Source organism: Scyliorhinus canicula, chromosome 4, assembly GCF_902713615.1.
Source record: "Scyliorhinus canicula chromosome 4, sScyCan1.1, whole genome shotgun sequence".
Classification (NCBI taxonomy): Eukaryota; Metazoa; Chordata; class Chondrichthyes; order Carcharhiniformes; family Scyliorhinidae; genus Scyliorhinus; species Scyliorhinus canicula.
The window spans coordinates 38,717,735-38,745,353 of NC_052149.1; the positions used below are offsets into that span (position 1 = coordinate 38,717,735).

A 27,619-nucleotide genomic window follows, 5' to 3' on the forward strand; every position below is an offset into this window, starting at 1 on the left:
AAGCAGGTGCAAGGTTTCCTGTGTATTAAGACTTGCAGAACCCAGACAGAACTGAAACCAGTAGCCATCTACATATTAATGAGCAATCCCCAGGAACAATTGGAAACATTAAAGCAATCGGGACCAAACCAGACTCCCCGGCGCCAGCGGGAGCCAGGACAAAGGAAGGTCAACGGACACATAGGGCCCGCCCAGCGATCAGGGAACAGCTTCAGTATTGGAGAAATCGATTGAAGAGATTGGGACTTGGTCCAATTGATTGGGACCATGTCCGGGGTCCACCCAAAAGGACGCAAAACCCCTGGGGACTATAAAATAGAGTCCCCAAGTTCAGCTCGTCCTTCTTGGCAGGGTCTCTCAGCAGCTCAAAAGAACTCTTGACCGTGACTCTCAACAAGGAGAGACCTGCCTAGCAGCTGCACCAACCAAGTAAGTTTCCAGTCAACGCACGCTACGAGATAGGCGCTCCTAGCTACTAGTCCATGCCAGCTTGAAACCTGCAGCCTCAGAACCAAACAAAGGCCATTGTTCCTCTGACCTGGTGGGCCCTTCCAAAAGCTAAGTATAGGCCTTTAGTGTTAGTAATAGCCTAGTAAGTAGAGTTTTATGCATGGGTAGTGATTGACTGTGTGTATAATAAATGTGTTTTGGTTTGAAACTTACTAACTGGTGTATTGAGTCATTGATCAGCACTTGTCTTTGTACCTTGATATCTGGCGACTCTGGAGCAAAGGTTATTAAAACAGAGCAATTAAGTAAAAGCACAACGAGCAACAACACTAAAGTTGGTGGAGTTGTGGACAGTGTGGAAGGATGTTACAAGTTACCGAGGGACATAGATAAGCTGCAGAGCTGGGCTGACAGGTGGCAAATGGAGTTTAATGCAGAAAAGTGTGAGGTGATTCATTTTGGAAGGAATAACAGGAAGACAGAGTACTGGGCTAATGGTAAGAATCTTGGTAGTGTGGATGAGCAGAGAGATCTCGGTGTCCAGGTACATAGATCCCTGAAAGTTGCCACCGAGGTTGATAGGGTTGTTAAGAAGGCGTACGGTGTGTTAGCTTTTATTGGTAGAGGGATTGAGTTTCGGAGCCATGAGGTCATGTTGCAGCTGTACAAAACTCTGGTGCGGCTGCATTTGGAGTATTGCGTGCAATTCTGGTCGCCGCATTATGGGAAGCATTGGAAAGGGTGCAGAGGAGATTTATCAGAATGCTGCCTGGTCTGGAAGGAAAATCTTATGAGGAAAGGCTGAGGGATTTGAAGCTGTTTTCGTTAGAGAGAAGAAGGTTAAGAGGTGATTTAATTGAGGCATACAAGATGATCAGAGGATTAGATAGGATGGACGGTAAGAGCCTTTTTCCTCGGATGGTGATGTCCAGCACGAGCGGACATAGCTTTAAATTGAGGGGAGATAGATACAGGACAGATGTCAGAGGTAGGTTCTTTACTCAGAGAGTAATAAGGGCGTGGAATGCCCTGCCTGCAACAGTAGTGGACTCGCCAACACTCAGGGCATTCAAATGGTCATTGGATAGGCATATGGATGATAAGGGGATAGTGTAGATGGGCTTTAGAGTGGTTTCACAGGTTGGCGCAACATCGAGGGCCGAAGGGCCTGTACTGCGCTGTAATGTTCTATGTTCTAGCAGCTGAGTGAAATTAGGCTAACTGAGTTGACTCATATCAAAAATAGTAAACCGTTTATGAATTCTATTCTTCCCTTTAATTTTTTTTCTCTCCACCTCTTTCAAATTGGCCATTATCCACAAATGGACATTGATAGTGAGGAAGCCGACAGTAGGACTCTGAGGGTAATATGTTCACAGACAGAACAAAGGAGAGAGCAGAGCAACGCATGGCTCAGGGGATGGTTGCCTCGTAGTGAGCATGCTGAAAAGGATGCTGGGTTAAAAATGTGCCCAGGATAAAGAGAGCCAATTAGGATATAGGGCCAGGTCAGGAGGTGTGTAAAAGGACCAATGGGAAGTTTGTATGCAAATCTTGATGTAATTTGAAGTATATCTCCAGTGTTCCTTTGTTCGGAGTTTCTCTTACTCCTGGATTCTGCAGAAGACAGTATGTGTGTTCTGCAGGTCCTATGGATTGATGCAGCCTTGCAAGTTAGTTATTATTAAATGATATGATACCTGCAAATCCATCTCAGATTTTATTGAATCTAGACTGACAGCAAATTAACCAGGAATTAACAATAGCAGTGAAAAGTTGAAAGAGCCCAATCTTGTCCTTACTCAGCATGTGGCGAGATTGTTGTGGGGACAATGTTCCCTTTAAGCTGCACAGTCAAGCACAAGGCGGTCCCTTTAAATTACCGTTGGTGGGCAGCTGCGTAAATAATTTAAAGGGTCTGAGCAATTAAACAGGCTTCCTGTGCACTACAAAATAAATTAGAGGGTATGTTGCTATGGGACTGCTTTTAAGGGCTCTCTCATAGTCTAATGAGGGATCTTCAGCTCACTTTCTTCTCCTTAACAGGAGTCCCAAGGCCAGTTTTAAAATCCAGACTGCATGTCCAGCTGAGATCCGTTAACTCAGCATAAGTCAAAGACTGAAGCTGGAACCTTAATTATGTATGGAGCCGTAGCTGGGACTATTCCCATTTCCATGGAGCAGGAATTGGGGTTCAATGCGATTCTGACCTGAGTGTACACGAGAGGGATGCTGATCCAGTCATAGTGAAATAACAAACTGCATTTTGCCCGATGTCGATTCAATTCCTGCAAATGGGAAAAGGAGAGATTTCCGTTAATAGATCGTACCACGTCAGTAGTGACATCAATTCACTCGTGTGTGAACACAACATTTCCAGTACTGCAGTTCTCCCATTGCATGCCCCTGTGCAAATGAGAGCTGATCTTACCTGCTCATGTGGGCTCAGCTATATTCACATTTTTCTGGCACAGTACTCATGCAGGACTTGCTGGATAGGGTCAAGGGAAACATGAGCCAAAATCTCAATTATCAGCAGCAGTTCAGGGCTGAGATTCCTGAAGAAGGGAAGAGGGAGGTGTAGGGAAGAGCAGGTGGAATTTAAAATTGTTATTTTAACAAGGCCTTTCTTACACCGTGTGACTGGAATGCTTCTTTCAGGTGCTCCAGCCATAAGTATAGGATACTGCAACATGGGAGGGTCATAGGGCTGAACAAATATTTTCTGTAGCTCAGACCAGTAAGACCTCACAGCCCACATTGCACTGGTTGGCTGTATTGAACTCTGCTGAGCCTGCTGGGAAGGTTGAAGGCCTCAGGCCTTCACACCCAATAATTAGTAGTGCAGGTGTCCAAAACTTTTCAGGGATTGACTGCACATCATCATGTTATTGGCCCCTCTGCAGTATGTATTCCAGTGAAGAATCCTGTATTAAAAATAGTGCTGCATGTTAGTAACCATTTGCTCTTCAATATTGACCTGTCCACTCCAATCCAATCTTTTATAATTTCCCAGTGAGTGACTAAGATATCATACTTACATCCATTAGTAATCTTAGAGCAACATCGTCCCGGATTCTCCCCTCTTTCCTTGCCTGGGCTGCCAGGTTTGTAAACCATACACATGGAATCCAGTACTTGTTAAAATCAGAGTAAAGGCTTTCAAATTTCTTTCGTTCATCACAGGTCATAAAACCTGGAAAAGAAGAATAACCATCAAAGGAACAGGGAGTATACTTATGTTGTGATAGGCCGAATTCATTAAAGAGCTGATTTTCTATTTCCTGCACCTGGGTCCATTGGGACAACAAATAAAGGAAAATCAAATAGGAAGGAGCTGGTAAAGATGCACGTTAACAGACTTCATTAGCGAACACAAAAGACATTTATTAATAAGAATTGTGCAGCAGTCTCATGGCTCTAGCCAGTTCCCAAAATATCTCTGCCTAGAGGCCTCTCTCACCCAGGGGTGACTCCACACTGAGGGTGCGGTTTAAGGGGGAAAATCAGAATCCCATTTTGGGCGTGCTTAGCGGGGTGTTTGCTCGGTGCCTGCAATGCCGAGAATGACCCCGCTATCAAACAGGACCTTGGTTTTCGTCTCAGCGATGAACGCCCCACCTAGGCTGCACTTACCTTGCTTCATGTCGCATTACATTCGGCCCCCACCAACAAGCCTGGACTTGCAGAGGCCTACCGACTGAACTGGCTTGGGACAATTCACACCTCTTTAACCTGGAGTTACCTCTCTCTCTGCATCTTTGATGATTTGATTGCCTGCAGGTGCTCGCATTCCGGGGCATCTCTGACTGTGTCTATATAAACATTTCTGGAACAAGCCTTTCCATTCACCTGAAGAAGGAGCCGTGCTCCGAAAGCTCGTGTTTGAAACAAACCTGTTGGACTTTAACCTGGTGTTGTAAGACTTCTTACTGTGCTTCCTACAATGACAACCTCTGGGTGGGTTCTTCCCACTTGATTTCCTTCACTCGCTGTGCCGAGTTGATAGCCGTGAACAGGAATATCTGCCCTTGTTTGGGCACAAGGGCACAAATAAATTCTAATATCCTTTCACAAACTGTAATTACGCACTAATTGCATGATTTTCTGTTTGTGTCATGTTCAGCAGGTTCATGCGTTCCTGCAATAAACACAGCAAATCTTGGAAAAACTCAGCAAGTCTGGCAGCATTCTGTTTTGAGACCGCCCCAACTCTTTTGAAAATGGGTGGAAGGGATCTTTCAAAATACGATGAGGCGAATTACAGTGATGGACAGAGCTTTACTGAAGTATTTTGCTATTTGAATGAATGAGAGAGGTTACCGCAATGATTCAGTGGGTGAATATACCACGCTGCTTTGGTACTGAGGTAGATCAGAAATTCTGAGGGTTGATTTCTGTTTGATGCTGAATTAGTTCTGCAGGACAGCCTTGGAATACGAGAGGGATTCAGCTAGTTCAATGCTTCTGAAAGTTCCCCGGGTCCCCGCTGCTGGAAAGTGAGTGCATGGGCATCTTAGATGAGGACATAGATGCTTCAGCTGTGATGCCACCTATGCTTGACTATCTTGCTGACTGCGATATCTGAAGCTGCACATGTCTATTAACCAGATGGCAGTTATAGAAGCCTCAGTAGCTGCAGATCCCTATAGTTGTACCAAACATTGCTCTTCTTGGACGGTCCCTCAGGGTTGAGGATGTCTTAAACAATGCCGCTATCGTGGGGCTAGAACTCACGACCTTGAGATTAAAAGTCTCATGCTCTACTCACTGTGCTAAAAAAAACACCTTGGCAGCAGTGGGATTCAAAACCATGCCATTGAAATGACTGGAGCCTAAATTCAGACCACTCAGCCGCGCTTTTGTGGTTTAAAGGGATAAGGGAATAGAGTTCCTACAACATTGATAGGATTTCTTTCTGACCCATTCTGGGTTCATTCTGACCAATGCGTGAAAAACCCAACAAGGGAAGATTAGCTATTGGATCTAAAGCAATGGCGCTCAACATGGGGCTCGAACTCAAGGCCCTGAGATTAAATGAAATGAAATAAAAAACAAAATGAAAATGAAATGAAAATCGCTTATTGTCACGAGTAGGCTTCAAATGAAGTTACTGTGAAAAGCCCCTAGTCGCCACATTCCGGCGCCTGTTCGGGGAGGCTGGTACGGGAATTGAACCGTGCTGCTGGCCTGCCTTGGTCTGCTTTAAAAGCTAGCTATTTAGCCCAGTGGGCAAAATCAGCCACGATCTAACTGAATTGCAACAAAGTCCTGTGCCGAGCCCGTTTAGCCAGGTGTTTCTCGGCGCTTGCAGTGCCCAGAAACACTCCGCTATCTAATGGAAATTTGTTGCAATTCGGACCTTCAGTGGGGAATGCCCCGCCAATGCCGCTCTTACTCCTATTTCCTGCACTGAGGGTCTCCGCTCTCCAGAACTCCGCTGTGCAGAAGGAGATCAGGACGCCATTTTTAAACAACGTTCTGAGTTCTCAACCTCCCCCCTCCCCACTCCCCGCGCAAACCCCCGCAGCCCCAGCACCTACAAGGGGGTCCTCAGGCACCTGCCGTGTACCCCACCTCACATGGACAGGGCACTCCCAGACCTGATCCCCCAGTGCAGGTACAATGCCAGCCTGGCACCTTGGCACTGCCAACCTGGCATTGCCCCTGCCAGCTCCACCTGGGCACTGTGGCAGTGCCAGGCTGTCACCCAGGTGGCACTTCCAGGATTCCAGGTTGCAGTGCCAATGTGCCCAAGTGGTACCAGCAGTGCCAGGGGGTCGCCCTGTCCAGAGGGCAACCACTTGGTGGCCTCCGATCCCCTGGGAAACCTCCACCCCCAAGTACCATTCCATCTGGTTCCCATTTGTCTCCAAGGTGAAGGGGTTAGATCCCAGGACCTCAGTAAGGTGAGCTGCATTTTGTGACAGACTAGCTGTCTCACTCTAATATGCAGATTTGCCAAATACTGATCCTGCCCACAATGGGCGGAATTCAGATCGCAACGTCTTGCAAGATCCTGTTAGATCTCGCGAGGCATGGTGAGCCGGGTAGATCTCGGAAGAGGGATCTCCTGGCACTACCGGTCGTGCCCTGCCCCCAGTCTCCTGAATGTGGGACAGGGCGCAGACGGTAGATCACACCCTAAGAGTCAACCGACTGAGCTTACTGAGCTATTACAGTCAGGAATGTGTGCTTTGTCCTGACGTTTTGTTACAGGATATCTAATAGAATATTCACAAGTATATCAACTTACTAATTTTATGACAATATGGGTTACATTACCAGCTTCGACAATGTGCTCTAAGGAGGGGAATCTCTTGCAGACCCTTGTGCTAATGGACCGGAGAATGAGCACTGAGGAGAGATTGGCGTATCGAATCAGTGTGCGCCGCAGCATCCGGCCCCTTTCATCAACACCATGCACGTTACTGGATACCACACACATCAGCTGATCTGGAAGCGGGATATTTGTGTACTGGTTCCACCAACGGTTAACAATAAGTGTAACATAAAAGCCTGCCAAGAGAAAGGTGTTTGTTAAGGGACACAGGTTACGGTTGGTGCACACTCAACATTGGACAGAGAGAGGGAGACACAAGGACACATTGGCCAGGTACAATTACACTTCACTTGTTTATGGTGGCTACAATTATTCGGCTGAAGAATTATATCACAACATTTGTTATTCGATCACACAAAGCGTTATAAGTATGGCACATATCACCGTAACATTTTCAAAAGTAAATTTAAAGTACCCAATTCTTTTTTTTTCCAATCAAGGGGCAGTTTAGCATGGCCAATCCACTTATATCATACATCTTTGGGTTTGTGGAGGTGAGACCCACGCAGACATGGGGGAATGTGCAAACTCCACATGTATAGTGACCTGGAGTCGAACCTGGGTCCTTGGCGTCGTGAGGCAGCAGTGCTAACTACTGCGCCAGACTGCCGCCATCATAAATTTATTATTTTACCCATGTTTATCTCTCTTCATTTCCTTGTGTGGCATCCAAGCTCTCACAGTTCAAAGAGGATAGGAGTCTCCACCTCCAGCTCTGCACCTGAAACTCTAAGAGCAGGAGCAGTAATGTGCTGACAGATTACATAAGAACGGTCCCATGAGGGTGTGAGAGGGGGATTGAACAGTGGAAGTTGGGGAAATGCATGTCTCCCCCTACCCTCCCTCCAGAAAGAAGCTGCTGATCTCTTCTTGGGACAGGGCTCCCCGGCAGGAGTTTATCGTAGAGTTTTACCCTCTCCTGTCAGTCTCCAACTCGATACACTGCACCTCCAATGAACTGTCCCATTTCTCTACCTTGCTTCCTTTCATTTTTTAGTAAACAGGGTGACTAGAAAAATCTCAAAATAAGCTGCCATTAAATTGATCTTCCAATGAAGTCACCTAAACTCACCCTGTTTACAGAAATATCAGTTTTTAGCTGGAAGGATTCTTTAGAGAATATTCTTAAAAAGGTTCAGATCACAGAAAGTATGTGGATGGACTAATGCCAATTGTTGCTTTCTCCTTTCAGTAAAGAAAGGTTCTGTAAATGAGGCAAAGTACTAACTAGTTTACTGCCTATTTACACCATTTTTGAGCACTTTTTACCTTATTCTGACTAGGAACTGATATCAACAACCCTTCCTAATCATCAAAATGACAACATTTTAAAAATCTTGACAACATAAATACCAACAACTTATAATTTATACTGTGCTCTTAACATAGATGAACATTGACTTCCGGTTGCGGCTATGCAGAGCTAAGTCGCACGTTCGGCAGCTCCCGCTAGGAACGGACTTTTGGGCTCTTTTTAGGGCCCCCAGTGGTACTTTTTCGATGGTTACTGACGTGGGAAGGAGTCAGCAACAGTTCCCCAGCAGCGTATGGCCTGGACCAGGAGTGGGGCGAGTAAAAAAAGTGGTAGCAAAGCTAAAGCAGGTGCGAGGGAAGAAGCACAAGATGGCGGCGGACGGAGACAAGGAAGCATGGAGGCAGTGGGCGCAGGAGCAGCAGGAGGCTCTTCAGCGCTGCTTCTGGGAGCTTAAAGCGGAGCTGCTGGAGCCGATGAAGGCTTCAATTGATAAGCTGCTGGAGACCCAGACGGCCCAGGGGCTGGCGATCCCAGAGGTCCGACAAAAGGTCTCCGAAAACGAGGACAAGATCTTAGGCCTCGCGGTGAAGGTGGAGGCGCACGAGGCGCTCCATAACAAATGGCAGGAGAGGTTCGAGGAGATGGAGAACCGTTCGAGGCGGAAAAATCTGCGGATCCTGGGCCTTCTGGAGGGGCTGGAGGGGTCAGACGTGGGGGCCTATGTGGTCACCATGCTAAATTCGCTGATGGGAGCTGGGTCCTTTCAGGGGCCCCTGGAGCTGGAGGGGGCCCACAGAGTATTGGCGAGAAGGCCCAAGCCTAATGAGCCACCACGGGCAGTGCTGGTGCAGTTCCACCGGTTTGCTGACAGGGAGTGTGTGCTCAGGTGGGCCAAGAAGGAGCGGAGCAGCAGGTGGGAGAACGCAGAGGTGCAGATCTACCAGGACTGGAGTGCGGAGGTGGCAAAGAAGAGGGCCGGGTACAACCGGACGAAGGCGGTGCTACACAGGAAGGGAGTGATGTTCGGCATGCTGCAGCCGGCGCGTCTGTGGGTCACCTACAAGGACAGACACTTTTACTTTGAGTCCCCGGAGGAGGCGTGGGCCTTCGTACAGGCCGAAAAATTGGACTCAAACTGAGGGTTGGGTACGGGGGTTTGCGTGTAGCTGTGTTACATTTTGAGGGGGGGGTTCTCTGTTTATTGTTGGTTCTTTGTTGCTTTTAGGGTAGGTGGGGCACTGTTTTTGCTTGGGTCTGTCAGATGGGCTCGGGGAGGGGGGCAGACCTGCAGTGTGGGCGGCTGATGGCAGGAAGGGGGGTTGGTGCCCCGCGAGGGGACCTGGCCGGTAAAGGGAGCTGCGTCAGAGGAGGCTGGGTCGGGCAGGTGGAAAGCGCGGGCTTCTTCCCGCGCTGAGGGCTGAAGGGGGCGGGGCCGGAGCTGGGAAGCGCGGGTTTTTCCCGCGCTGAGACCGGTAGGGGGAGGAGGAGAACCTGCTGGTGGGCAATGGGGAGGGGTCAAAGGAGTGGCGGGAGTGGCCGGGGTCAGCAGGAGTCAGCTGACTTACGGGAGTGCAATGGAGGCAGCAATGCAGCTAGGGGGGTCCTAGCTGGGGAGGGGGGGTACCGGGTTGCTGCTGGAATGGCCGAGGGAGCTGGAGCAGGTAGAGGGGGTCGGGATGGGGGTCACCACCATGGGGAACGGGGCGAGCGGGGGGGGGCGCGGGCACGTCGCAGGCTGAGGAACGGTAATGGCTAGTCGGCGGGGGAGGGGGGTAGGTAGTCCCCTGATCCGGCTGATAACCTGGAATGTAAGGGGACTGAATGGGCCGGTCAAACGGGCCCGCGTGTTTGTGCACCTGAAGGGGCTGAAGGCGGATGTGGTCATGCTTCAGGAGACGTACCTGAAGGTGGCGGATCAGGTTAGATTGAGGAAGGGATGGGTAGGCCAAGTGTTTCATTCGGGGCTGGATGCAAAAAATCGGGGGTGGCGATCCTGGTGGGGAAGAGGGTGTCGTACGAGGTGTTGAACGTTGTGGCAGACAGTGGCGGGAGGTATGTGATGGTAAGCGGCAAGCTGCAGGGGGAGCGGGTGGTGCTGGTCAATGTATACGGCCCGAATTGGGACGATGCGGGTTTCATGCGGCGAATGTTGGGCCGGATTCCAGACTTGGAGATGGGGGCCTAATAATGGGGGGGGGGGGGATTTCAACACGGTGCTGGATCCGGCACTGGATCGATCCAGATGTTATAATGACGCCGGTGGTAGCAGGGGAGGCAGAGATAGTGGTGGCGATGGACGCGGAGAAGGCCTTCGATAGGGTAGAGTGGTGGTACTTGTGGGAGGTGCTGGAAAGGTTCGGGTTTGGGGAGGGGTTTGTCAGGTGGGTGAGGCTGTTATATGAGGCCCCGGTGGCGGGTGTGGCCACGAATAGGCGGAAGTCGGAGTATTTTCGGCTATACCGAGGGATGAGGCAGGGGTGTCCCTTGTCCCTCTGCTTTTTGCATTGGCAATTGAACCCCTGGCCATGGCGTTGAGGGAGTCGAGGAACTGGAGGGGGCTGGTGCGAGGTGGGGAGGAACACCAAGTGTCGCTCTATGAGGATGACTTGTTGTTGTATGTGGCGGACCCGGTGGGGGGGGATGCCGGAGGTAATGAGGATTCTCCGGAAGTTTGGGGATTTCTCAGGGTACAAGTTCAACATGAGGAAGAGCGAGTTGTTCGTTGTTCACCTGGGGGACCAGGAGGGGGGGATTGGTAAGCTCCCACTAAAAAGGGCGGAGAGGAGCTTCAGGTACTTGGGGGTCAAGGTGGCCAGGAGCTGGGGGGGCCATAGTATTTTTTTTTACAGTGCAGAAGGAGGCCATTCGGCCCATCGAGTCTGCACCAGCTCTTGGAAAGAGCACCCTACCCAAAGTCAAACACCTCCACCCTATCCCCATAACCCAGTAACCCCACCCAACACCAAGGGCAATTTTGGACACTAAGGGCAATTTATCATGGCCAATCCACCTAACCTGCACATCTTTGGACTGTGGGTCCAGGAAACCGGAGCACCCGGAGGAAACCCACGCACACACGGGGAGGATGTGCAGACTCCGCACAGACAGTGACCCAAGCCGGAATCGAACCTGGGACCCTGGAGCTGTGAAGCATTTGTGCTATCCACAATGCTACCGTGCTGCCCATGCATAAGCTTAACCTCACGAGGCTGGTGGAACAAATGGAGGAGGGGTTTAAGAGGTGGGACGTGCTGCCCCTGTCGCTGGCAGGTAGGGTGCAGTCAGTCAAGATGACGGTGCTCCCAAGATTTCTGTTCCTGTTTCAGTGCCTCCCCATCCTTATCCTGAAGGCCTTCTTCAGGCTGGTTAATAGGAGCATTACGGGGTTTGTGTGGGCGCAGGGGACCCCGAGGGTGAGAAGGGTGTTCCTGGAGCGGGGTAGGAATGTGGGGGGCTGGCGCTGCCCAACCTCTGTGGGTATTACTGGGCTGCCAACGTAGCGATGGTGCGCAAGTGGGTGATGGAGGGGGAAGGGGCAGTATGGAAGAGGATGGAGATGGCGTCCTGTGTGGGCACGAGCCTGGAGGCACTGGTGACGGCGCCGCTGCCGCTCCCTCCAATGAGGTATGCCACGGGCCCGGTGGTGGCGGCTACCCTCAAAATTTGGGGGCAATGGAGATCGCACAAGGGGGAGGTGGGGGCCTCAGTGGGGTCCCCGATACGGGGGAACCACCGGTTTGTCCCGGGGAGAATTGACGGCGGGTTCCTGAGTTGGCACAGGGCAGGTATTAGGAGGATGGGGGACCTGTTTGTGGATGGGAAGTTCGCGAGTCTGGGTGAGTTGGAGGAGAGGTTCGGGCTTCCCCCGGGGAACACCTTCAGGTATATGCAGGTCAGGGCGTTTGTCAGGCAGCAAGTGGCGGAGTTCCCACTGTTGCCGCCGCGCGGGGTCCAGGACAGGGTGCTCTCGGGGGTGTGGGTTGGAGAGGGGAGGATCTCGGCAACGTACCAAGTGATACAGGAGGAGGACGAGGCCTCGGTGGAGGAGCTGACGGGTAAGTGGGAGGAGGAGCTGGGTGAGGAGATTGAGGAGGGGACGTGGGCGGATGCTCTAGGAAGGGTGAACTCCTCCTCTTCTTGCGCGAGGCTCAGCCTCATACAATTTAAGGTGCTGCATAGGGCTCACATGACCGGGACAATGATGAGCCGGTTTTTTGAGAGTGAGGACAGGTGTATTAGGTGCTCAGGGAGTCCAGCAAACCATGCCCATATGTTTTGGGCATGCCCAGCGCTGGAGGAATTTTGGAAGGGCGTAGCGAGGATGGTAGGATCCAGGGTCAACCCGAGCTGGGGGCTCGCACTATTTGGGGTTGCAGAGGAGCCAGGAGCGCAGGAGGCGAAAGAGGCCGGTATTCTGGCCTTTGCTTCCCTGGTAGCCCGGCGGAGGATTCTTCTTCAGTGGAAGGATGCGCGGCCCCCAGGCGTGGAGGCCTGGATCAACGATTTGGCAGGGTTCATTAAATTGGAGAGGGTGAAATTTGCCCTAAGGGGATCGGTGCCGGAGTTCTTGTGTACATTGCGGGGGGGGGGGGGGGGGGGGGGGGGGTTTGTTTCCTCTTTTCTTTTTGTATTTTGTTATTGATATTTTGTGCAAATTTGAAAATTTGAATAAAAATTTGTTTAAAAAAAAACATAGATGAACATTTAAGAATTCTTTAGAGAAGAGAAAGATGAACACCAGATAGGAAGTAAAGGAATTCATTGAGGAGATCAGGAGTATGGTTAAAGGGATAAGTGTAGGGGGCCTTTTAATGTTAGGGAGTGGAGAGAGACACAGGAAAGTGGTTCTGGAAGAGAATCGCAGAAGGAAGAGACGTGATCTCCAAAAGGTCAACCTTCAGTGCAAGAGAAGAAATAGGAAATATGTAGTATTTCAGAATCAGAGCAATGGAGAGCAGAATGAGATGTAGAACTGGAGAAAAGTTAGCAGATAAGGTGGAATGAGAATGTGAGGGGATTTGAAGATGAGGATATTGTTGATGCTGATGCTGAGAGGTAAGATTTAGATGATGAATAAGAAAAGGGCTTAGGGCATGGAGGGCATTGTGTAACTACAGGAGATGGATATGCTACTATGTAAATGGACATCATATGAATGCAAGTTTATGTCCTGAATAGTTTAATAGTAGAATTCAGCAGATTCAGATACAGACCTAAAACAAATGACATTGGGATAAGACTGGTCTGTTTGTCACAATATGTAGCCACATTCTCGAAAATAATCTTCTGTTCATGTGACAGGAAATACCTACAAGAAATAGCAATAGAAACACATTCTCAGACACAAGGCAATTACCAAAATGCAATAATGCACTTGACCATAGTAAACAGAGAGATTAAAACAGAGTTAACGCTTCAAGTCCATATGATCCTTCTACAGAGCTGTTATCTCTACAGATGCTGCCAGACCTGCTGAGTTTATCTAGCATTTTCTGCTTTAGTTTTTTTATTAAGGGGCAATTTAGTGTGACCAATCCACCTACCCTGCACATCTTTTTGGGTTGTGGGGGTGAGGTCACGCAGACACGGGGAGAATGTGCAAACCCGGGTCCTCGGCGCCGTGATGCAGCAGTGCCACCCCATTTTCTGATTTTATTTTGGATTTCCGATATCCGCAGTGTTTCATTTTTATTGGAAATCAAATTATGTTGGTGTTTAAACTGTTTATTTCATTTACTTAAGGTTCAAACTGTCTCTTTTGATTACAAGCTCATTAACATCAGCCTACCTCTAATTTACAAGAAATAAGTCACCCCATTTTACAGATTTTGTAGGGGATATTTCAATTGAAAATCTCCTTATCTCTCAGGATAATTCAGTTCAATTTAAGATATCTATTCATCATGATCCCAGAACACATTAATGGACTGTACTCAGTGGCTCTATTCTACTGCAGGGAATTTTAGCAAATAGGTTTCACAAACAGCAATGTGAAAATGGTCTGATAATTTATTTTAGTGATATTCATTGCAGGATAAATATTGGGCAGCACACTAAGAAGAGCTCCCTAATCTTCAGATAATGTCATGGGATCTTTTTCACGCACTGTAAGAGGGAAGCCTGAGCCTTGGCTTAATGCCCCACCTAAAAGAGGGAACCTTCAACTGTGTGGCACTCCCTCTGTACCATAGTATTATCCTAACATATGTGCTTAAGTTTCTGGAACGGGGTTTGAACCCCCAATCTGCTACCATAGAGACAAGTCTTAGATGATGTATAAAATGTATAAGTCGTTCAGACCAGGAACACCCTAAGTTCAGTCCCTGGTTCTTGCTCAGTCAGCAGACAATACAGGCACTATAGCTGTCATAACGCCCTTGGATTGTAGAGGAGAGAATGGACACTTATTAATCAATAAAAATCACAATTTATGATTCAGTACATTGATAGAGAGAGGAAAATGATTTTGTTTTAACAAATTACATTACCTCTTTAGGTCTCTATAAAAAGGTGCCTTTTTCTGAAGCTATTCTCCTAAAACTATTGATGAGTTGTTTTCCAATGTAATGTATAAATAATAACAATAACAACATGTATTAATATTGTGTTTTTAACAGGGTAAAATGTTCCAGGGTATAATTTGTTTGCCCTCAGGCTGGGAGGTTTCTCTTTTATCCTTTCTGACTTGGTTTTTCTGATGGAAAAACAACATTGTAACTGTTCCCTGTCCCTGTAGGGTTTAAAATGAAAGACCCAATTTTCTCTCCTTTTCTCACCTGGGTGAAATAACCTACTGAATTAAGAGGGTGGGAGTACTGCATTAAGAGGCTGCATTAAAAGGCACAGAGACTACAAGGTGGAGAAAGGGGAGTACAAGGTCATGGACATTTTTTAACACAAGAGTTTGTCATAATATACACACAAGTATATGATGGTACATAGACAGACACTGACTAACACACTGAAAGACCAATCAACACAAAGAACACAGCAGCCAATCACCAGACAGGACACGGCCACTATAAAGCCAAAGGGCACTAGTTTTCCCGCTCATTCAGGATGCAGCCTCTGGTAAATGCAGTCATCGCAGACCCAGCATACCCAACACAGCATGGTAAAACTTGAGGCATTGGGATTGCCAATCAATGTAGGTCAGCAAGGAAAGTAGTGAGTGGGACATAGTGTGCGAAAGGATATAGGTCAGAGTTTTGCATGAACTAGAGTTAATGAAAGAGGAAGGTTGAGAGACCAGTGGCGTACCGCAGGGATCAGTTCTGGGTCCTCTGCTGTTTATGATTTTCATTAACGACTTGGATGAGGGAGTTGAAGGTGGGTCAGTAAATTTTTAGATGATACAAAGATTGGTGGAGTTGTGGATAGTGAGGAGGGCTGTTGTCGGCTTCAAAGAGACATAGATAGGATGCAGAGCTGGGCTGAGAAGTAGCAGATGGAGTTTAACCCTGTGAAGTTGTCCATTTGGAAGGACAAATATGAATGCGGAATACAGGGTTAACGGTAGGGTTCTTGGCAATGTGGAGGAGCAGAGAGATCTTGGGGTCTATGTTCATAGATCTTTGAAAGTTGCCACTCAAGTGGATAGAGCTGTGAAGAAGGCCTATGGTGTGCTAGCGTTCATTAGCAGAGGGATTGAATTTAAGAGCCGCGAGGTGATGATGCAGCTGTACAAAACCTTGGTAAGGCCACATTTGGAGTACTGTGTGCAGTTCTGGTCGCCTCATTTTAGGAAGGATGTGGAAGCTTTGGAAAAAGTGCAAAGGATATTTACCAGGATGTTTCCTGGAATGGAGAGTAGGTCATATGAGGAAAGGTTGAGGGTGCTAGGCCTTTTCTCATTAGAACGGAGAAGGATGAGGGGCGACTTGATAGAGGTTTATAAGATGATCAGGGGAATAGATAGAGTAGACAGTCAGAGACTTTTTCCCCGGGTGGAACACACCATTACAAGGGGACATAAATTTAAGATAAATGGTGGAAGATATAGAGGGGATGTCAGAGGTAGGTTCTTTACCCAGAGAGTAGTGGGGGCATGGAATGCACTGCCTGTGGAAGTAGTTGAGTCGGAAACATTAGGGACCTTCAAGCGGCTATTGGATAGGTACATGGATTAGGGTAGAATAATGGAGTGTAGATTAACTTCTTCTTAAGGGCAGCATGGTAGCACTGTGGATAGCACAATTGCTTCACAGCTCCAGGGTCCCAAGTTCGATTTCGACTTGGGTCACTGTCTGTGTGGAGTCTGCACATCCTCCCCGTGTGTGCGTGGGTTTCCTCCGGGTACTCCGGTTTCCTCCCACAGTCCAAAGATGTGCAGGTTGGGTGGATTGGCCATGAAAAATTGCCCTTAGTGTCCAAAATTCTATGATTAACCTAGGACAAAAGTTCGGCACAACATCGTGGGCCGAAGGGCCTGTTCTGTGCTGTATTTCTCTATTCTCTTACTGTGAGAGTATTGGATAGTGGGTCTCGGGTGGCAAGGGCATTGATAAAACTTTCCGCAGCAGATGGGCAAATATGCAGGTGGTGGTTGGTTTCATTATAGAGGGAGAAGGGCTGTCTATGTGATGGATCCTTGAATAATTCCCAGGGTTGGCGTGGGGGCTATGTACAGCAGCTATTGCTAGAAGTCTTCTGCCTACAATTAGATGGGTAAGAATTTAATGAAGAACTGCAGTCCCAGCAAGCTGGACAATAGTGAAGATGTTTTGGAGGAGGATGATGGTGTTTGTGTTGTTCTCTGCTTTACTTTACCCAGATTGCTTTGAGGCGCAGTGTTGATCAAAAAAATCAAGCTTTGTTAACAAACAAAACAACTGTATTTAACAATACTAACTGGATTTGACACTTATCTCACAGAAACAAACAGTTGATAAACAACACAAAAACTACTCTCATCTATATCTAAACTCACAACCAGTTTAACTACTATCTGCTCTCTCTCACTATCTTCCTTCAGTCTGTCTCTAGCTATCTCCTTCTGCTATCACCTTCTCTATCATCTGCCCAACAAGGCTTAGCACCATCCCTTATATACTTATAGGGCTATCTCCCTCTAGTGGCTGTCTGTAAACATTTCATTAACCCTTGCATTGTCTTCATGTATGATAATACCACAGTGTTGACCATGTTAAAGGCCGCAGCAAGGTAAATGAGGGATTTGGCCACAGAGAATATCATAGATATGGCTTAAAAATTCAGAAAGGAAAAAATTGGTTGACATGGAATAGAAATTAGCTGAGCACCACTAGACTGAAATCACCGCTTTTCCCTCCCCCATCCCCAGCAGACTGGGCAGCATGGTGGCACAGCGCCAGGGACCCAGGTTCAATTCCAATCTCAGATGATTGTCTGTATGGAGTTTGTACATTCTCCCCGTGTCTGTGTGGGTTTCCTCTGTGTGCTCTGGTTCCCTCCCACAGTCCAAAGATGTGCTGGTTAGATGGATTGGCCGAGCTAAATTGCCCCTTAGTGTCCAAAGGTTAGCTGGGGTTACGAGGATAGGGTAGGGGGGAGGGCATAGGTAGGGTGTTCTTTCGAAGGTCCGGTGCAGACTCGATGGGCCGATTGACTTATTTCTGAACTGTAGGGGTTCTATGATTCTATGCTATAGCGGCCAAGTGGCCACAGAATGTCATTCATAGTATTTGGAGCAGCTATTTAAAAAAAAAAATTTTTATTCAAATTTTCAACAAGTTTTAACCAACAAAAACAGAAGAAAAAGAAAAATAACAGTAGCCCCCCCTAATACAAAAACAATAAATTAACAAAAATAATTAACATGAGAACAAAGACACATACCCAATACACCCATCCCCCCCCCATCCCCCCCCCCCCCCCCCCCCCCCCCCCCCCGGATTGTTGCTGTAACTGGCCATCCTCTAACGCTCTGCCAGAAAGGAACAGTTGCCACCACCGGAAGAACCCTTGCACCGACCCCCTTAGGGCAAATTTGACCCTCTCCAATTTAATAAACCCCGCCATATCGTTGACCCAGGATTCCACGCTCGGGGGGCCTCGCATCCCTCCACTGTAGAAGAATCCTGCGCCGGGCTACCAGGGACGCAAAGGCCAGAATACCGGCCTCTTTCGCCTCCTGCACTCCCGGCTCCACTGCTACCCCAAATATTGCGAGCCCCCAGCCCGGCTCAACCCTGGAGCCAACCACCCTTGACATCGTCTCCGCGACGCCCCTCCAAAAGTCCTCCAGCACAGGGCACGCCCAAAACATGTGGGTGTGGTTTGCTGGGCTCCCTCAACACCTGACACATCTGTCCTCTCTCCCAAAGAACCGGCTCAGCCTTGCCCCAGTCATGTGCGCCCTATACAGCACCTTAAATTGAATTAAACTGAGCCTCGCACAGGAGGAGGAGGAATTCTCCCTCCTCAGGGCATCCGCCCACGTCCCCTCGTCGATCTCTCCCAGCTCCCTCCCCCTCTTGCATCACTTGGTAGATTGCCAAAATCCTCTCCTCACCAACCCACGTCCCCGAGAGCACCCAGTCCTGAACCTCCCTTGACGGCAACAGTGGAAACTCCGCCACCTGCCACTGACAAACGCCCTTACATGCATGTATATTTGGGGCAGCTATGATGCTGTACCAGGACTAGAAACCTAATTGGACAGATTTCAGTGAGGAATTGCAGGAGAGGGGGGCATGGAATTTGGAAGTGACAACATAGTCATGTAATTAGAAGAGGAAATAATAATTAGAGTGGGGCTGTTGGGTATAAGGTTTTGAATGGAAATTGAACCAGTAAAGCGAGGTTGTCATGTCATGAAGAACAAAAAGGGAAATGATCAGGAGAACTAAATTAGAGAGCAAAAGATGTATTTTACCTGTATGTAATACTGAGTATTGAATAGAGACTGATGAACACAATGAACTCCTTGTACAATAGTTTGTAAATACTTCCTTTCCAACGGAACAGCAGTTTGGAGAATCCAGCAAATCGGGCATCAGCAACTTTTAGTGTGTAAGAGATTGTCATAGCGCCCCTTAATGGTAGTAATCTGAAATTTCAGTAAAATCTCAAGTTAACATACACGTAGACAACATCATGAGGCATGGCTTAGTGTCGTCAATTTGAGTGGTGTTGACAACTATCTGGGAGCAGATAGTCTACCACTTTCTGAAAAATGAAAAATGTATTTCAGGTGAATTTGATTGAAGTTGAGAAAATAGAAAATGAGGGAAAAGATCCTCAAGCACCTCAAAGAGCAAATAATAATAATAATCTTTATTAATGTCACAGGTAGGCTTACATCAACACTGCAATGAAGTTACTGTGAAAATCCCCTGGTCGCCACACTCTCGGCGCCTGTTCAGGTACACTGTGGGAGAATTCAGAATGTCCAATTCACCTCACAAACATGTCTTTTGGGACTTGTGAGAGGAAACCGGAGCGGCCAGAAGAAACACACGCAGGCATGAGGGCCAGGATTCTCCAAGCCCGTGCCGGGTCGGAGAATCATTGGTAATGCCAGAAATTCCCGTCATGCCACTCCAACGCCAGGACGCAATTCTCCGGCGACCGGAATGTGGGAGGCATGGTGGCACGGGGGGGCCTGCACGATAGCCAGGCCCGTGATCGGGGACTACCGATCGGCGGGCGCACGCGATCTAGAGGGGGCCTACCTTCTTCCGCGTGGGCCCGCTGTGCAGCTCTGCGATGTTGCACGGCGCCAGCGTGGAAACGGCCACCACGCGCATGCGGCGGCACAGAAACGGCCACCACATGCATGCGTGGACCCGCGCTGGCAGTGCAGGGCCGCGTATCTACGCTGGAGCAGCGCGCAGCACTCTGCCGCCGTGCTGGCCCCCTATGGCCCACTGAATCGCTGGGCCAAGAGGCCCGTTGACACTGGCGCGAAACACTCCGGTATTTACGACAGCTTCAACACCTGGCCGGGATTTTGGAGAATCAAAAGCGTTAAAGTAATTTGTTAAAATCAAATAATTTTCTTTGTCTATAGCATAAATCATTGTAATATATTCCTTTTGGTGACTTTTATTGATTATTAAATGTATGAATGAACAATCACTGGGATTGGTTTTGAGAATGTTGACTGAGCTCACAGATAGAAGGTCAGATTTCAGTTTTCTGTCACCTCCAAGTTGGTGCAGGACGTCCAACATTCATCTGCTGTAAAGGCAGAATCAGAACCTGTTCCTGGAGTTCAGTTGGACGTTCAACACAAGAAACGCAGCATAAATGGATTTTAAAAATGACCACATTTTGCACCACTGTCTTGTTAGAGTGGGTGAATGAAGGTTAAAAGGTTCGAGCCGAAATTCAGGGCTCAAATGTTCAAGGTAGTTTTAAATTGTGGGTAATGCCGAGAAGATTGCATTTCATGGAACCATGGAATCCCATAGTGCAGAAGGAGGCCATTCGGCCCATTGAGTCCGCACCGGCCCTTGGAAAGAGCACCCTACCTAAACCCACATCTCCAGCCTATCCCCATAACCCAGAAACTCCACCTAACCTTTTGGACACTAAAGGTAATTTATCATGGCCAATCCACCTAACCTGCACATCTTTAGATTGTGGCAGGAAACCGGGGCACCCGGAGGAAATCCACGCAGACACGGGGAGGAAATGCAAACTCCGCACAGACAGTCACGCGAAGCCGGAATTGAACCCGCGTCCCTGGAGCTGTGAGGCAACAGTGCCACCATGCCGCCCACATTTATCCCCAAGGTTTCTGGATATATCTGTATGGTTTGCTAGGTCTGTTCAAAAAACATTAAGGATCAACCACTGAAGTCACACATCACCCTGGTCAAGTCAGAGTGGGAGTTTCTATTCAGTGAAGAGCTGTAGTGAACCATTTGAGTTATTGTGAATGCTGTGCCAAATGTATGGAACTGAATTTTACAGCTTGCTGTGTTGGTTTATGCTTATGAGCTCTGGAAGTTTGTGCAGTAAAATAACCATTGCAAGATCATACCCATATTGAGGTGAGTCTGTACCATTAGAAGCACACAATAGTGTGGAAGGGGAAAGAAACAGTTTGGGTGATGGGTAGATAGAGGTCATCAAGGGGTTTAACATGATTGCAAACGTAACATATGGTCAGACTCAGCCTCAGCAAGTGACCAGGTAATGAAATGGAGTCATTGGTAAGAGAGCAGCGTTTATGGTTGTCGGTGGAGTTAGTTCCTTTGATCATCCCAATGTTCAGTTGTTCTCTAGATGTGGGATAGGCAATCTGAGAGGTGGTTATGAGGTCCAGTGATATGGTAAAGAAGGGAGCCCTCGGCGTACATGTCAAACCTGACTCTCTGCATACAGGTGAGATCACAAATGGGCAGTCTATAGATGAGCAAGAGGAAATGCCAAGGATCCATGGAAGATGTCGGAGGTGACGTGGCAGGGGCAAGAAGGGAAGCCATTGTTGAAAATGTGGCTATATTTGAACATGAAGCAGCCCCATAGAGCTAGGAAATGGAAAAGGATGACATCAGTAATAATAATATTAATTATAATAATGATGTGGAGATGCCGGCGTTGGACTGGGGTGAGCACAGTAAGAAGTCTTACAACACCAGGTTAAAGTCCAACAGTTTTGTTTCAAATCATTAGCTTTCGAAGCACTGCTCCTTCCTCAGGTGAATAATAATAATCCTCATTGTTACAAATGAACAAAGAACAAAGAACAAAGAGAAGTACAGCACAGGAACAGGCCCTTTGGCCCTCCAAGCCTGCGCCGACCATGCTGCCCGTCCAAACTAAAATCTTCTACACTTCCGAGGTACTTATCCCTCTATTCCCATCCTATTCATATATTTGTCAAGATGTCCCTTAAACGTCACTATCGTCCCTGCTTCAACTACCTCCTCCGGCAGCGAGTTCCAGGCATCCACTCCCCTCTGTGTAAAAAGCTTGCCTCGTACATCTCCTCTAAACCTTGCCCCTCGCACCTTAAACCTATGCCCCCTAGTAATTGACTCCTCTACCCTCGGAAAAGGTCTACGACTATCCACTCTGTCAATGCTCCTCATATTTTTGTAGACCTCTCTCAGGTTGCCCCTCAACTCCATCGTTCTAGAGAGAACGGGGCAGCATGGTAGCATAGTGGTTAGCATCAATGCTTCACAGCTCCAGGGTCCCAGGTTCGATTCCCGGCTGGGTCACTGTCTGTGTGGAGTCTGCACGTCCTCCCCGTGTGTGCGTGGGTTTCCTCCGGGTGCTCCGGTTTCCTCCCACAGTCCAAAGATGTGCGGGGTTAGGTGGATTGGCCATGCTAAATTGCCCGTAGTGTCCTAAAAAGTAAGGTTAAGGGGGGGGGTCGTTGGGTTACGGGTATAGGGTGGATACGTGAGTTTGAGTAGGGTGATCATTGCTCGGCACAACATCGAGGGCCGAAGGGCCTGTTCTGTGCTGTACTGTTCTAAATTCTAAATTCTAAAGTTTATTCAACCTCTCATTATAGCTAATGCCTTCCATACCAGGCAACATCCTGGTACCTTCTGCATTCTCTCTAAAGCCTCCACATCCTTCTGCTGGTGTGGCGACCAGAACAGAACACTATACTCCAAGTGTGGCCTAACTAAGGTTCTATACAGCTGCAACATGACTTGCCAATTTTTATACTCGATGCCGGCCAATGAAGGCAAGCATGCCATATGCCTACTTGACTACGTTCTTCACCTGTATGCCCCTTTCAGTGACCTGTGGACCTGTACACCTAGATCTCTCTGACTGTCAATACTCTTGAGGGTTCTACCATTCACTGTATATCCCCTACAGGTATAAGACCTTCAAAAATGCATTACCTCACATATGACCGGATTAAACTCTATCTGCCATCTCTCTGCCCAAGTTTTTCAACAATCTAAATCCTGCTGTATCCTGACGTTACAGCGAAAAGCCCCTAGTCGCCACATTCCGGTGCCTGTTCAGGGGGGCTGGTACGGGAATTGTACCCGCGCTGCTGGCTGTGTTTTGCATTACAAGCCAGCTGTTTAGCCCACTGTGCTAAACCAGCCCCTAAACATGCAGAATACTGTGGAAAACATAAGGGGCCTTTCAAAATGCCTCATGACGAGGCCATTAAATCTCATGCGAGACATCTCATGAGACTTACAACGTTCTGGACACATTGCAAGACCTAATGAGATCTCGCAAGACATAGCGCTCTGGCTCTTGCCCTCACTGGATGGGATTCAGATTTGCACAGTTAAGTGACCAGTTAGCTTCACGTAAATACATCTGCTGTGGCGCTGTTTAGCACAGGTTTCAACAAATATGACCAGGCGTAATGGCATTTGAGGAGATCTCCCAGGTGATCGGAGGCCCCTGGGCGGTCGGGCTCTGGACAGGGCCACCCAGGCACCTTGCCACTGCCACCTGGGCACCCTGGCACTGCCCCTGGCTGTGCCAAGGTGCCAAGTTGCCCGTGCCGGGGATCAGACCTGAGTGTGCCCTGCCCTTATTTTTTTTTTAGATTTAGAGTACCCAATTATTATTTTTTTCAATTAAAGAGCAATTGTAGCTTGGCCAATCCACCTAACCTGCACATCTTTGGGTTGTGGGGGTGAAACCCACGCAGACACGGGGAGACTGTGCAGGCTCCACACAAACAGTGACCCAGAACTGGGATGCGAACCCGGGTCCACAGCGCCATAGTCCCAGTGCTAACCACTACACCACATGCCACCTCGCTGCCCTTATGAGATGAGGCGGGGGGGCTCAAGGACCCCCTTATCGGTAAGTTGGGTATCGGGGATGAGGGGGTCCAGAGGCTGCGGTGGGGGGATGAGAGATTGGGGCGGCATTTGAAAATGGCGCCTGATCGCTTCCTGCAATGACAAGCTGAGCAGGAAATTAATGTAAATGCGGCCTCAGCTGGGCATTCCTTGCCGAGTCCTGAAAAGAAAAAGAGTCCAGTTTAATAGCTGGGTCTTTGTCAGCGCTGCAGGCTCCGAGAACACCCCACTATTCGGGTCCAAAATGGGATTTTGTTTCCTGTTCAACATCATTCCCAAGAAGTAAAATGATAGATGTGCCACAGTCACACTGGATGCTATTCGTGATGTTAGCAGGAGTGCTGTTGCTGCTGTGAGCGGGGTGGAGTGATTCAAACTGGAAACTTTGGGAGAGATAGGGGGCGGCATTCTCCCCTACCCAGCGTGACGGAGGGTCCCGGAGTAGGGGAGTGGCGCCAACCACTCAGGGGTTGCGCCTCCCCAAAGGTGGGGAATTCTCCCCACCTTTGGGGGCCAGCCCTGCGCCGGAGTGGTTGCCACCAGAAGACCGGCGCAAAAAACCGGCGCCCCCGGCAGCGGGGCTGGCCGAAAGGCTTTCGCCGATCCGCGCATGCGCCGGCAGTGACGTCAGCGGCAGCTGGCCGCTGACGTCACTACCGGCGCCTGTGCGATGTGGGACTCTTTTCCGCTTCCGCCATGGCGGAGGCCGTGGCGGCTGCGGAAGAAACTAGTGCAGCCAGAGCACTGGCCCGGAGTCTGAGCGGGGGGCCCCGATCGCGGGCCAGGCCACCGTGGGGGCACCCCCCGGGGTTCGATCGCCCCCCACCCCCCCCAGGACCCCGGGGGCCTGCTCACGCCGCTGAGCCCGCCGTTCCAGAGGTGGTTTAAACCTCGGCGGCGGGAGAGGCCTCCCAGCGGCGGGACTTCGGCCCATCCGGGCCAGAGAATCACCGCAGGGGCCTCTCCGATCGGAGTGGCGCGATTCCGCCGCCGTCACTTCCCGGGTGGCGGAGAATCTGTGCCACGGCGGGGACGGGATTTTAGGTGCCCCCGGGCGATTCTCCGACCCTGCTGGGGGTCGGAGAATTTCGCCGATGAGGTGAAGACAATTTGGAGACCCTTATAAAAGGGGAGTTAGAAGTGGGCAGTAGTTAAAGAAAACTGGTTGAGTTTTTGTGAGTGGAATTTTTGAAAAGGGTGCTGAAGTGTATTTGAATGGGATGGGCGTGGTGGGTGAGCAAAAAGCCATTTACACTGTAGTCAAGCATGAGAGTTAGCAAGTGAAGTTGAGTGGCCAGGAGCTCCATACAATGACATCAAGCGATAAGGATCTGAGTCTCATGGATAAGATGAGCTTAGAAAGAAAGGAAGAGAAAATGTAGTGTCATGGGACCTGATACTGGGTGGCTGGGGGAAGATCAGGGGAAGTGGATAGAAAGAGGATGATGAGATAATAATAATATAATAATTAAAATCTTTATTGTCACAAGTAGGCTGACATTAACACTGCAATGAAGTTATTGTGAAAATCCCCTATTCGCCACACCCCAGCGCCTGTTCGGGCACACAGAGGGAGAATTCAGAATGTCCAATTCACCTGACAAGCACGTCTTTCGGGACTTGTGGGAGGAAACCGGAGCACCCGGAGGAAACCCACGCATATACAGGGAGAATGTGCAGACTCCACACAAACAGTGACCCAAGCAACAGTGCTAACCACTGTGCTGCCATGAGATAACAGCAACATGGATGGTCTCAATCTTTCAGATTGTCCACACCAATGTCCATTTATTTTACTCTTATTAACTGAGCTGACAATATTCTCGGTTGCTTGTTGCAGGTTTTCTGTCATTTCAATAAGCTTCTAAATTCTAATTGCACACAAAAACATCTGCACAAAACACTCTGAATTTCACACTATCTGCTTTTAAAATTGCTGCAACCTCAGCTCAGTCATAGGCACCTTCTTGGTTTCAATACCATCAATCACTCCGACGAGTGCACTGTGGCTTCATAATGCCAGGGTACCAGGTTTGATTCCCCGCTGGATCACTGTCTGTGCGGAGTGTGCACGTTCTCCTCGTGTCTGGATGGGTTTCCTCCGGGTGTTCTGGTTTCCTCCCACAGTCCAAAGATGTGCAGGTTAGGTGGATTGGCCAGGATAAATTGCCCTTAGTGTCCAAAAAAGGTTAGATGGGGTTATTGGGTTACGGGGATAGGGTGGAAGTGAGAGCTTAAGTGGGTCGGTGCAGACTTGATGGGCCGAAATGCCTCCTTCTGCACTGTATGTTCTATCTGATACCCCCTTGTGGCCTGGACTAGGTGTTTATGTCTTTTGTACATGTACTTCAATCTCTCCGGGAGAGACAAATTACTGAGCAGCTTTTCTTATGGTAAGATAACGTAACAGTTATGATTAAACACAGTTAATTCAATCAGAACAGCTTTGTATAATATAAAGAGCATGCTATACTTCCCTGACATCAGAGTCGCCTTGTTCAACTTCTAATCACCTTCCAGTATTCTAAAAAGTATCTCTGTCCTCACCCTCTACAAAAAGGTTTGCAGCTTTCAGTTGAAAAAAATCTATCAGTTTTACCTGTTCACAGCCAACCAGGGATCAAAGTTTTTTTAACATGATAGGTTGAGGTATTTTCAATTTCCACGATAGGCTATTGCATTGCTTATTATTTACAGACTATAGAAAGATTATATTCATCGCATTAATTAAACTTAACTCACTTTTGAAGCAAAGGGGCTGGTTTAGCACAGTGGGCTGAACAGATGGCTTGTAATGCAGAGCAAGGCAGCAGCGTGGATTCAATTCCCATACCGGCCTCCCCAAACAGGTGCCAGAATATGGTGACTAGGGGCTTTTCACAGTAACTTCATTGAAGCCTACTTGTGACAATAAGCGATTATATATATATATTACAGTATTTACAGCTCCCACAGATTTGTAGCATTGTGCCTGTGATTCCCCACTTAGTGAAAGATTTACACGGATCAGAAGAATCCCAAATATAGACAAAGGAATGCACCGCTCCAGAGAGAAAGTAAATCAATGTCTGCTCATTCTCTCACACCTCATAATAACCAGTGAAACAGAACTCTGGGTTAAGGCCAGCCATCCATTTTCTTGGCTCAGTACTCAACACGATGTCAACTAGGCAGAATGTAGGAGATTAAAAGCAAGTCAAAATAATTAGCAAAAGGAATTACATAGTAGTAACTTCTCACCAGCTGAAGAATACAGGGGACTGTCCACGGCAGTTTGTTTTGCAAGAAAAGTCTGGGGCTTTGGTCGTCCTTTTAAGTGTAGGCTTTTCAGACACTATCTGCTCATCAATGATTTATTATGCCAATATCACCACAAATAATTCCACTCTCTTACATAATGTGTTACACTCCTTCGTGTATTGCCACAGATGCACATATATCACTTAACAAGGACATATTTGAGAACTAGAACCTGAATTCTGATTTGGTTGGTATTTTTCACAGATTATTATTTGCTGTCTGCTCTTCTTAGCGAGATGAAGGGCAGCACAGTGGCTTCACAGCCCCAGGGTGCCAGGTTCGATTTGCAGCGGGTCACTATCTGTGCGGAGTCTGCACATTCTCCCAGTGTTTGCTCTGGTTTCCTCCCACAGTACAGAGATGTGCAAGTTAGGTGGATTGGCCATGCTAAATTGCCCTTAGAGTCCAAAAAGGTTAGTTGGGGTTACTGGGTTAGACGTATGGGCTTAAATGGGGTGCTCTCTCCAAGGGCCGGTGCAGACTTGATGGGCCGAATGGCATCCTTCTGGTATGGCACTTTAAATTCTATGATTCTATCAT

General features: G+C 48.4%; 1 protein-coding gene across 3 annotated transcripts in view; it reads right to left on the reverse strand.

Moving 5' to 3' along the window:
- Positions 1-27,619, reverse strand: part of best4 (bestrophin 4) — a 189,607-nt gene that overhangs the window by 26,790 nt on the left and 135,198 nt on the right. For 2 of the 3 annotated variants that reach the window (XM_038794078.1, XM_038794074.1), the window contains exons 2-6: positions 18,904-19,077; positions 13,262-13,356; positions 6,736-6,969; positions 3,492-3,646; positions 2,661-2,738 (exon numbers count right to left, since the gene is read on the reverse strand). In XM_038794078.1, coding sequence (XP_038650006.1) covers positions 2,661-2,738; positions 3,492-3,646; positions 6,736-6,969; positions 13,262-13,356; positions 18,904-19,055 — 714 coding nt within the window. In that variant the 5' untranslated portion in view covers positions 19,056-19,077. The remainder of the gene's footprint in view (positions 1-2,660; positions 2,739-3,491; positions 3,647-6,735; positions 6,970-13,261; positions 13,357-18,903; positions 19,078-27,619) is intronic. The other variant, XM_038794075.1, reaches the window with a different exon arrangement.